Source organism: Pyxicephalus adspersus, chromosome 1 (genome assembly GCF_032062135.1).
Source record: "Pyxicephalus adspersus chromosome 1, UCB_Pads_2.0, whole genome shotgun sequence".
Lineage (NCBI taxonomy): Eukaryota > Metazoa > Chordata > Amphibia > Anura > Pyxicephalidae > Pyxicephalus > Pyxicephalus adspersus.
This window is the reverse complement of record NC_092858.1, coordinates 30,155,498-30,168,073: the sequence shown is the minus strand read 5'-3', so window position 1 is coordinate 30,168,073 and position 12,576 is coordinate 30,155,498. Positions and strand designations below refer to the sequence as shown.

The following is a 12,576-nucleotide window of genomic DNA, read 5'->3' as shown; positions in this document are numbered from 1 at the left end:
TTTTGTAGAAAGTAACATCATCATTACTTGAGCAGCTGTCAGCCAGACATTTAGGGAGATTATAGTGAAAACCTTCTGGGGGCTATTTTGGATTGGGGTATATGTCGGTAGTGTAAACTGTATGATAATGTTCAGGCGCTTTCAAAAGTAGAACTATAGAGTCCTATTAAAAAAATATTCACCTGCAAAACCTAATTATATTTTTTTCTCTGCATTCACAGTTTCTCTTGCAAAGCTTCATCTACAAATACCACAAATAATTATGTCATATAATGCAGCTTTTGGTAATGGGGGCAACAATTCTTCCCTTTTCCTGAATTAATTTGCCACTGTCTGCTTGCACTACAGTTGCAGTATATGTGAATAAAATAGACTGCAGGTAGGGTAAGCTGCCTTGCTACTGAACAACTTGCCTTTCTATACTGACATAGACTAATCAATATTCCTATATAACCATTCCCCTTCACACTCACAGTACATCACACCCACTACATGTGGCGGGCTCTTGATTTTCCTGGTTGGCCCCAGGCATCAAAACTGACACTGCTTTTATTAGTACTCAAAACAGGGGTCCTCAAGAGACACATGCAGGTCAGATTTTAGTACAAACAGTACAACATTTTCTGACTTTTTGTAAACCATTTGTGTGCCATTTGTTAGAGAGATACTAAATATGTGCACATCTTGGCCCTCAGGGACTGAAGTAAAGTAAAGTAGATTTGTGCCTGATGAAGAAACCAGAAGTTGGTCATTTTGACTGTTTTGGCTTGATCAAAAAGTGTTTTCACTTTAATCCCAAACTTTCTACCTAGAAGTACAGTGCAGTAGTTTTATCATTCCAATTCTATCCGGTATGCCACATCCACCATACACCACTAGACGGCGATAGGGATCTTTTCTAGGAAACTACTTGTTGAACTTTGCAGAAGACTTCTCTCCAAAATTCTGTGCATTAAAAAATAATAACTAGAAACAGAAAATATATGTACATCCAAAGACACTGAAATTTATAGTGCAAGGCAAAAAAACACTAGAGCAGTATTCCAAAATTGCCAATTCTCCCCAATGATGTTTAACTTCTTTAATCTTCTAAGCTGAAATTTATTATTATTATTATTATTATTATTTTTATTATTAATAAACAGGATTTATATAGCGCCAACATATTATGCAGCGCTGTACATTAAATAGGGGTTGCAAATGACAGACAGATACAGACAGTGATACAGGAGGAGAGGACCCTGCCCCGAAGAGCTTACAATGTAGTAGTACAACTGAGACTTGGTTCCCTTTCCTCTACTGGTTGCTCACCAATTCCGGTCCTATAATAGGTTAATTCAATCTAACTTCAAAAAAAACAAATGGTGTCCCGCTCACCAAGGCTGGAGAGGATACACTTTCATGGGGGAACATGCGTGATTCAGAAAACCTGGGATGGATCTGGTCCAGGACTGCAAACATTTGCTATCAAATAGCAAATGACTTTTAAGAAATCCATTCCAGGTTTGCTGGATCACCCAGCTTCACTGTATCCTCTCCAGCCTTGGAGAACTTTAATAAATCAGGCTCTATGCCTCCACCACTCTTGCCCCCAGTCCTATACCTGTTTTTACTATTTGACTACTGGTATTATGGGTTGTTCTTACTTTGTTCTGTGTTAATTATATTACAACCTGTTACCAATTTCACCATTTTGTTTGCACTGTTATTGGTACTTGAAAACTTTTTCTACTAGTGTATGAATCTTTTTTATTATGCAATTTGTATGCATTTTTGTCATATGCCTTTCTTAATAAAAATATTTTGAACCATAACTTGTGGGAATTTTAGCAATCTGAATAACTGGTTAATTTCATTTAGAGACTCCAGCAGCCACATCACTGGGCCAAAATGGAGTCTTCTCCGCACACTGTACAATCTCTCTAACACTGCTACTGAACGTTGAATTATTAACTTCAAAAGTTTTCAATACAGAATGTATAGAAACTTTTTTTTTCATATCTCCTCTATGTCACTTTTGTAACCAAATCTCTTTATTCTGCATTCCCTTCCAAATATCCTTCTCTTAGCTTGATTAAAGAGATCTCTAAAAACCTAGAATAGGCAGCATGCTTGGTTTAGAGGTTAATAGTATGGGCTTTGCAGCGCTGGGTCCCAGGTTTGAATCTCGGCCAGGACTCTATCTGCTTGGTTTGCAGGTTCTACCTGTGTATGCGTGGGTTTCCTCGCACATTCCAAAACAAACACATGCAGTTATGTTAACTGGTTTACCCCATAATTGGCCTTAGACTATGATATAGACATATGACTATGGTGGGATATTAGATTGTGAGGGACAGCTAGTGACATGACATTTTTAAATTACTAATATAAACAAAATCAATGAAGAAAGCTATAGTGGGTATAAGTGACCCATCTTGCACTTTTCTTCACCATTGTCCATATGAGAGAAGTGATGGGGGTGTGACTCTTGTTTTTAGGTTGTGTATGTTTTTCCAATGGCTGTGGCAGAGGGGTACATATGAGGATCAAGGTGTAGTCTAATCGGCTGCTGTAGGGTCTGTGGTTGACAGGAGGTCCTAATAATGAGGTTGTTAAGGCAAATGAAACATTGGAAATGTGTGTTCATATGACACAAATCCATCACAGTATAATACGTTAGAGAGGCTCTGTGGCCCTGTACCTGTATCTTCAGTGTAGAGAAGCAGATATCAGACATTAAGGAAAAAACTAGTGATTGTTAGTCACAGATCTCTATTTCTCTCTCTGTGTAGCCAAACAATTGTTTAGCTGTTTTAGCCGTGTAGATTTTTTATCTTTGAAACTTCTGCTGCAGCTCCTATCTCCAAAAATAACCCTGTATATCTATTGCAATCTTCCAACTACTCATTGCAGTAACAGGAGGTCTTCATGCTCATCACTTAACGGGTCTCATTTAAAGTGAACCTTTGATGACAAAAATATATGTGTGCATTAAAAGCATTTTTTTAAACCAGGTTTTATTGTTTACAAGCTGATGTATGTTCTTTGTAGAGGATGCAGTAGTAGGAACTCTTCTCTGCATGCTATCAGACCTTTCTACAGTCACATCTTTAATAGGCAGCATCTGCAAGCATCCAAAAAATACAACTGGACTTTAAAGTAATGACAAGTCTAAATGTCAACAACTTTCATTGTTACCGTTAATCTGAATCATATATACCATTTCAGCCGGATGCAGCAGATTAATTATATGTGCAATATATTAATGTAGGATTGCAGACTCAAGTAACACATCCTATATGAACCTGGGTGACTATAGACTGCAGGAAGATTTTATTGATATGATCCAGCATATGAAATGCTGGAACCATGGAACACATTCCGAAAAAAAAAAAAAAAAAGATAACAGCAACAAAGGGGGGTTGATAACCAAACAGCAAAGGGCATAGGAATAAACATCATTTTGTTGGTAGGAACTGTGATGCTGTTTATGCCCGAGTGGTTCATTGAACTAGAAAACATATATGAAATAGAAACATGGAAGGTGATATAAGCAGATCATCTTATATGAACTGTGACCTTCTTAAAGTTCAGTGGTTAGCACTCTTGCCTTTGCAGCGCTGGGTCCCTGGTTCGAAACTCGGCCAGGACACTATCTGCATGGAGTTTGAAGTATGTTGGTGCTATATAAATACTGTATAATAAAATAATAATAAGGACAGTATAGTATTTGGTATGATCCTAGTGGGATCAGGAAGGATTTTCTCCCAATACTGATCCAGAAAAAGTGTGTACATTGGGAGTTTTGTTTCATTCTTGGGTCAGTGACATATGAACCAAAGCTTCTGGATCAATAAGAGAGGCATCTGAAGTGTTTTCGGAGATCAGCAGTTTGTTATAGGAAAGGAGATAGATCTGGAGGGTCATTACCATATGAATAGACAGGTACTCATAAACACACCTATAAACAATGGTATCAGTGCCCTGCTGTTGCTTATATCATTTAGCAGACTGTTTAGCTGTTGCTTATATCATTTAGCAGACCTAAAGTGCGATTCCTGGGGAGAGCCATTGTTATCCCAAGAATAGATCAAACAAGAAAAATCAAACCATAAAGTGCACTTCAATAGCACAGTTCAAATACATTTATCTTGATCTGCATTTGAATCCAGCACCTCCTACTATTCACTTGCATTATCTTTGATTCAATTCACAATATCAGCAAGCCTTAAGAATTAAAAGTACAGAAAACAACACCAAAGAAATTTTGTTACATTTTTATTATTTCATAATAAATTGTGCCAGTAAAAGCTTTTTAAAGGCGTTGATATATCAATAAATAACAGATAAATTGAGTTCCTGAGATAGAAACTACCACAATACAGGTTTTCAGATAGGTGTAAATGACAAATCAGAGTTTGGCAATATTCAAGAAAAAAAAAAGCAGTAATACTGAATCGTACAGTCACAGAACAAGCTCAACAAATGCCAAAGCACAACTCTCATCCAGTTGTAAACAAAAACACAAATATATGTGTTGCTTAAATATCTAAAAGGGTATTATATGGCAAAATACTAAGGCAACATAAATGAAATAATAATGAAGTAAAACAAAGAAATATTTCATGAAATGGTTGCACGTGTTCATTGGGGGATGGATGTGGGCTGTCATATTTGTGCCTTCAATTACACTTTAGATATTTACAAATGAAAGATAATTGAAGAGTAAAAACATAGTAATACGTGGAAAACAAATTGTTCTTTTTGTTCCACTGACTTTTGTATGGATTATCTATACCATAATATTTATGAAGAACAAAGAAAGTGTCTTTAGTACAACTAGCTAAAGCAGCCTTTAATGGAGGAAACCATTGATATAACTTTCAGGTCTTCAGGGATCCCTTCTATAATTCCTAAATCCGCAGCTCACAGGATATTAGTGTGGTGGTCAGTAAGGAGAATGCCTCCTACATTGGGAAGAATGACACCCTTACAGATGGACAAAATGATCACTGATGTCACTAAAACTAACCTGAGAGGCACAAATTGCTCATTGTTTAAGCAAACTCTGGAGGGGAAACACTAGGATAAAGCATACCCATGTCTTCCACATATAGCAGTGAGCCATGTTTTCCAAACTAGAATTTCTAGGCCTATTTGATGAACAGGAGATAAAAGCTTGCAAACATGTACTATAAAGAAATATTAAAAGCTTTCTGTTGCTGATTTGTGAAAATTCTAGTTATCTGGCTGGTACGCTAATTCAATAATTGACAACTTGTCAGTGCAGCGTATCGTGAAATACGCCATTATTACCGATATAATTGGTTCCTTACTCATCAATGCACAACGTGGGGTCCTGCAGTTGTGGGCTAGAAGACTATAAAGAAGGACAGTTCTTTCATTTTACTAAGAGGGGACCTAATCCAGAGAAAATTTCATATTCAGTCCCCTTTATATGTTCTCTATAAAACAAAAGCTCTCTTTATGGTCACTTTCCTTACTCTTGTTTTCCACACAATAAATTAGGCACTTAGGCTGTGTACACATGTGCAATAATTATCATTGGAAATGAACGACTAACGACCGATTGTCCGATAATCGTTAACAAAAAAAGTGCACAACGACGCTGATGAACGAGGATTGTCGCTGAAAACGAGCAACCATCCTGGCGAATCTAGATGGGTGACAATCGTTCTCAATCTATTGTGTGTATGGTCGTTCAGTGATCGTGGATGGTTCCGCGGTACACTTTCTTCTTTGCATGTCACTTCCTGCATCGTTCAAACGATCGTATCTAGCGTGTGTACACTATTGGTGGATTATATTTCAACGATTGTATCCTTACACTATGTACAGATTTGTGCACAATACGATTGTTCAAAATAATCGTTGATCTGTCGTTAGTTATTCGTTTTCTAACGACAATTATTGCACGTGTGTACCTAGCCTCAGAGACACGCGATTGGAGCTCTCTACCAGCCAAACTTTTTCCAGTTTTGGACTCTTGAGAATTGTAAATAGTTGTTAAGTTGTGGAAATTCCTGCTCCCTTCCTGTTAATGTGACAGACACTAAAAAAAAATGGGAGGTTAAAATCCTTACAAAATTAAAAAAAAAAAAAACTTTTCTTCTTCTGAAAAGTGCCGGGTGGTGCACCCAGCTGAAAGGGGCTGGGGAGAAACAGATACACCCTTTCCCAACAGAAAAATAAGCCGTAAATAAAAACCTAACAAGAGTTCATCCCTTTGCTATCCAAAACCTAAATAAGAAGTTTTGGCTGGAGTTTGGCTCTAATATGACAGCCACGTTATGTTAATGTGCAATATCCCAATATATTGGGAATATGAAAAAGGACAACATGTGACCAACAAGCAGATATCAGCTAGGTTCTATGTAGCAGGAAGACTTATGGCGCAGAAGCCAAACAACACATTAATAATGGAAAGCCAAACTCATTCAAACGCACCAGTTACCTGCCCAAGAAGCCATTTATGGTGATGGCTCAGCTCACAAAACGGCTTCCCTCTTTGTGATTATGTGACAGGAAAAGAAGCTTGGTGGATATATACAAAGTATTACAGACAATGACAGACAGAAAATATCATACAAGTCTTTACATTCTCTAAGAAAGCCCCCACGGAGCTGCCATCTTCCTCTAACCTAGCAATGGTCTCCTCACGAGCAATCACACCACTATTACACTAATAACTACTTCACCTTTCTTTCTTCCGCTTACAGAGAGTCTCACAGGTCCAGCCTGTGGACGTGGGGACAGGAACACCTCACAGACAATTCCTCACATGTCCTACTACAACCCTTCAGGCAAAGACCGAGCAGCTGACGAGTAGAGATAAGGCAGAAATAAATGAATGGCACAAAAACCTCAGAATTATTTTTCTTTATAAAAGCAAAATAATTATATGAAAATATTAATATTGCACAGAGGTGATGTCACATGTGGTGGGGGTTCTAGGCCTTTAAAAAATGTGGGGGTTATTTTATTTAGGTGCAATCAGATTTAGTAAATATACATATATTTTTATATATAGATTCATTTTTTTTATCTTACAATTTACAAACTATTTTTTTTTCTTCAGATCACCCATATTAGGAAAATCTTGCAGTACTTCCTCTTTAAGGCAAAAAAAAGGTATTTTCTTTTTTTCCCCTGGAAGGGGTGGATATTATGGTTACAAAAACATTTGTGTTTCTCTTTTTGTACAAAAATGACAGCCATGTTACAGAACACAGGAGAATGCTGCATTATGTAATTACAAAACAACTTCACCCAAAACAGTTGGGTGGTAAGAAATCTGCTGGCTATATCCTTTCCACAGAGATATAAGAGACCAGCGTGTGTTCCAGCTTGCCAGCAAACCCAAACTTCTATATCAGTTTAGGATGCAATTGTTTTTTGTTTCATACCAATGCTGGCCCTTTTACATTAAAGGTCTGACACCAGGAATGACAGACGGATATATCAAGTGACACTGGTATTGCAATAGGTTGTCTAGCCAAAGATTACGTCTTATATGTGGTAAATGCATTTTTCTTTTTCAGACTTTTATCTTTAACATTACCTGGTGATTCTGCCAGTAACATACTTCCTGTTCACAGTGACAACACTCACTCTACTGTATCTATGTAGGAGCAGTGTTGTCACCCAGGGTGCTCATCTGGTCTGGTATATTTACCAAACTAATTAGGAAATCCTAACTGTTTTAAGGTTTATATACATTTCTTATACTTTTCTTATTTTGGAATGGGGAGGGTTATTCTTTCTTGTTTATTTTAGTCTGTAGCCTCATTGAGGATACTCACCCATTTTTTTGTCCTGCTGAGCAATGTCAATGAGAAAAAAAGTGAGGTGAACCCTAGGGACAATATTCTAAGAGAGCAATTCTCTGCAATTCCTCTAACGTCCTGCTGTTAAAAAGTTCCTCAATGATACAGCCGCAGCTAAAATAAACCGGCAGGGGTTTTGGTTCTTACCTAGTCCGTCTAAAAAAATTGCTTTGGCTTTACATACACTGGAAGTCTAAATAGTTTATTTCAGACTAACCATCCCTTGTATGTCCTCTAATGCAATATGGCAGAAACAGGCAAAGTGAACCCAATAATAAAAGTTAGCAGTTTCTACATAAACGCCCTTTTGTCAAACATTGACCCCCCCCCCCCCCATTCTGGCAAGCCTTAATGTCTTTCCCATTTAAAAGTCAAATAAAATACCTTATATGATAACAGTAAAAAAAAACAGCAGCATGTTATGTCATGTTAAATTTCTGCAAAGACATATATAAACTTACGTATTAGAAAATATATAAGTGCTCTTTCTAAAAAATATATATATATTCATATTGATTATTGTTGAGGTCATCAATAACTGTTGTTTTACATCTACAATACAAATATATGGCATGTACTCTGTCTACAACGAGAAGCTTCTTCAATGGTCACAAAACAGCATTTCCGATATGGATCCAAGCAGATTTCACTTTATAGGTTTTGCAGTCCATTGCCGTACTGGCTACTGTGTGATAATATAGGATGGATGATGAGATAAATAGAAATATTGAATTGAAGTGAGCACACCCCTTATATTACACAAACTAGGACGCAGCATGTGTAGAGCGGATGGAGGAGAAATAATTTTTTAAAGGATCTACAACACAGAACATACTTCCTCTGCAGACACAAAATAAATGGAGAGGGGGTATTTACTCACAAAGCATGATTATGCTGCCAGTTCAGACCCACTGCAAGTAGCCACAGAGACATATTTTTTCTACAAGAACAAATCAAACAAACTGCTCCCTTCATTAGGTTTATCATCTTTGGTTATTTTCTTGAACCTTCATACGTAGTTTACACAACTCATGTCCCAAGAAATGGCCGTGCGAGATGGTTATGTGTGAAGGTCAAAAGAGTGAGGTGCTCACCAAGTACATCCCAAGCTTAACAGTTGTTCAGATACATATTGTCTTCTCAGTGCCACCATAACATGGCAAGATGGTGACAACTTCCTTCAAGATGCTGTGCATTTTATAAGGGCACTTCTTTCCCAGAAATGCTCATGGTGAAGATATCTTTGTTGGCGAATAATACTATAGGCATTCTCCAAATGTGTTTACTTTACACATAGACAGGCAGGCAGTTTTCTGTCTCACCAGATTGTGTCCTATCTTCTTCCTGGAGTTCTTCGCATGGCAGTGCCTCTCCACGAGATGGCTTAGGGTAGCGGAATGGGTAGCCATTATCATCAAAAAACCTGCGGAAGGTAAACTCGTAAAAGGCGTGCTCTGGGTGTTTGTTGTTGGGAGACATGAGCATGTCCAAGGCCATTGTGCTGTCCCCACTGTCATTCCAAGGGCTTTCCTCATCAACGGGATCAAAGTTCGAAGTGTCCATTGGATGACTGATTTTTGGGACATAAGGTGCTGGCTGCCGACGAATTTCAGTGGAGAAGTCCATGGTTCTAAAGAAGGGATGAGCCTTTATTTCATCAGCTCCATTCCTTCCCAGTCTGTTCTCTGCTGCACAACAAAGCTTGGTGATCAGATCTGTGGCTTCTGGGCTCAAGGTAACTTGAGGAGGAATGTGAAGTGTGTTCTCCCAGTTTATTACCTACAAAACAATGCATAATAAGTTAACATATAACAACAAAAACTAAAAAAGAACTTCTTTAGACATCTTATGAATGATCCAATCCAGTATATTAGGTGTAAAAAAATTATTGCCACCTCACTAAAGCTGCGTACACACTTCCAATTTTTGTCGTTGGAAAGGATCTTTCACGATCCTTTCCAACGACAAGGGAGTGCACGATACATGACACCGACTGTACACACGGCAGATTTTCGCCCGATAATTGGCCGATGCCGATTATCGGGCGATAAAAATCTGAGGTGTGTACGTAGCTTTACTCTCCATTTTCATCTCATTCATAAAGATAAAGGAAGTGGTATGCAGCCAGCAGAGCCAGGTGGAGACCTTCCTACTGCATGGAGCAGAAAGAGTTTTGTGACTGGAGGAGAGCATCAGAAAAGTAACTTTAAAAAGTCATAAACCAGGCTCTTCTGTAATCAAAGAGCTCTCCTCTTCCTCATTCAGCAGAAAGATTTGGAGTACTGAACCTGGCTGCAGCAAAGCCATACTGTTGCCTTTTGAATGTGCCTCATAGACTGCAGAAAACCATGTAGATAGTACTGCTTTTTATTATAATGGTGTGCACCAGCTGAACAAACCATCACATAACAACTGAAATCCCATGATGGGATGCTTTGTGTAAAGTATATAAATTATTTTGAAGTAGTGGACAAAGACTTCAATTACAAGAAGTTATCAAGTAATGGAAAGCGGACCTAAAGTGGAACCAACCCAAAGATTTAATGGTTTCAGTATTGCTGCTTTGCAGTACTGAATGATATTGCTGACTGCTGGAGAACAATGGACAGACCACATATGGGTATAGGAGCAAGGAATTGTTCTAAAAAAAATTATAAAGCTGTCTAAAGTGACACTTACCTTTAGCTGTGTTTCTGTTGGGTTGGATGCTAAGAATGGAGGCTGACCAACTAACATCTCAAAGAGAATGACTCCCACACTCCACCAATCACAGAGCTGTGTGTATCCTGCACAACACAAATGGAAAAGCTTTGAAAAATATAATAGTAATGCATTTAAATTTGTGAAGAGAGCTGAAATTGTGGCGTAGTGATGAATATACCTTCTCTCACAATATTAAAAATAAAATCTAGTTTACAGTGTCCTTTTATTTTCCATATTTAGGTGACTTTGTCATAAGAAAATATGGGGCTGTCATTTTTGACAGACAATTTCCAACAATTTCCTGCCTGTCATGCAAATCCTTTGGCTTTAATGTACAATAAATAAGTATGCATTCATATTTTAGGTATCATGGTGGTTAAAAGATGCTTAAATATAAAGGTAGCTGGTGTGGTGGTATTTTAGGTCAGGGGGCTAGGCAGGGTGGGTAGGTGACAGTGTGACACTACACACTCATCTTCTGCACTTGACAGCACAATCAGAAAATTTCCCCAATTTCCTTCATCATCCTGATTTCAGTTTGTATTCTGAATAACCTTGAATACGAGACACAAATATCTAGGCTGGAATGTTCTCGGGTTCAGACACCACTCTCTGGTCCAGCTTTAGCCGCACACACATGAATGCATTAGACATGCACTGCATAGTTAAGTAAGAAACCCTGCATCAAAGCATCATTAAAATTGCGCCATTGGACTATATAGGTCTAGTCTGGGGGTCAGCTAACTGGTCTACCTAGCTTTAGCGCAGTTGCTTGTCCTACATAGAATAAAAACTGATTTTTTATAGTTGTTGCCTGGACTTGAACTCAATGTCTCATATTTTACCTAACACAGCTCGATGGCTTCTGGTCTATATTTAAATACGGCTCACCTTTGCGCAGAAGGACTTCAGGGGCTATGTAATTTGGAGTCCCGACTAACGAGTGAGCCAAGCATCGATGGTGCTGTCTCTTCGCTCGCTGTTCCAAGGTCTTCAGTCTGTCTCCACACCTGCAGTTAGATACATCATCCCACAGCTCGCTGGGTTCCATACTGTCCTGCCGAATGTGATTCCCTTAAATGAAATTTATTAGAATTAAAAATTTGTTGATTATTTTGATGATTTTTTATATGTTAAAAGAATTTTACAAATTTTTAAAATCTGTAAAACTATGGTGTCTGAAAAAATGGAGTTATCTCCATTTTACTAGCTTTCTAGTGAAAATGTTGATAAAAAGATCTCCAATTTGAATCCTGGAAATGACGACTGCTATAAAAAGGGACTCTCTGCTGAGTTTTTCAAGGTTTGGTGGCCATTGCTCGACCATCATAGTACGCCAGATCTTGATACCAGGTTATTACACTTATGATTTTCGGTTAACTGGATAATCCCCTTTTATAAATGATGTCAAAATGACCACGGAACCCCTACCCTTTTTCTCCTGGGTTTTTCCTTTGTGTCTTTTACCCATACCCCTGGTTTCATTCCCTTTTTACAATGTCTTTTGATTTGTTGGTCTACTCGCACTCTATTAGGGATGTTTTACTCAACAATATGCCTACGGTTTTATGCTCCCTGTGCTTTTGTAACTGTGTCCTAATTTCTGTCTATGGTTGTTTTTCTTTTTTCCCCAAATGTATGTAATGTTTAAAAATGCAAAATCTCAATAAACATTTATTGTAAACAAAAGATCCCCAATTTGAAATCCACCCAAAGAATACTCTTTAATGTGGTTATCAGCTCTCAACTGGACAAGGTGATATTTGATGACTAGAACAATGGATATACGGGAAACGTTTTTCTTTATGTCTGTGACGCCATTGTGAAGAGCTTCTCTCATTTCATGCCCCTGGTATACCAGTTATTATTGTGAAAGGGAGGTAAAGAGCAAGAAAACACTGTGCAAATTTCATACCCACCAAACTCTTACACTTACAACCCCCCCCCCCTTTGGATTTTAGCTACTTTTCCCTACATTTAGTAGAAATATCAGAATTCTAAAAAAATAGAAGTCTGCTTAAATAGGAACACCATTCATCAACTA

General features: G+C 38.0%; 1 protein-coding gene across 1 annotated transcript in view; it reads right to left on the bottom strand.

Annotated features, from left to right (window-relative positions):
- Positions 1-4,247: 4,247 nt before the first annotated feature.
- The window catches only part of LATS2 (large tumor suppressor kinase 2), a 40,355-nt gene continuing 32,026 nt past the window's right edge, over positions 4,248-12,576 (bottom strand). Inside the window, exons 7-9 of the mRNA XM_072405028.1 lie at positions 11,424-11,606; positions 10,509-10,615; positions 4,248-9,608 (exon numbers count right to left, since the gene is read on the bottom strand). Of these exons, the coding sequence (XP_072261129.1) occupies positions 9,117-9,608; positions 10,509-10,615; positions 11,424-11,606 (782 nt within the window). The 3' untranslated portion in view covers positions 4,248-9,116. The remainder of the gene's footprint in view (positions 9,609-10,508; positions 10,616-11,423; positions 11,607-12,576) is intronic.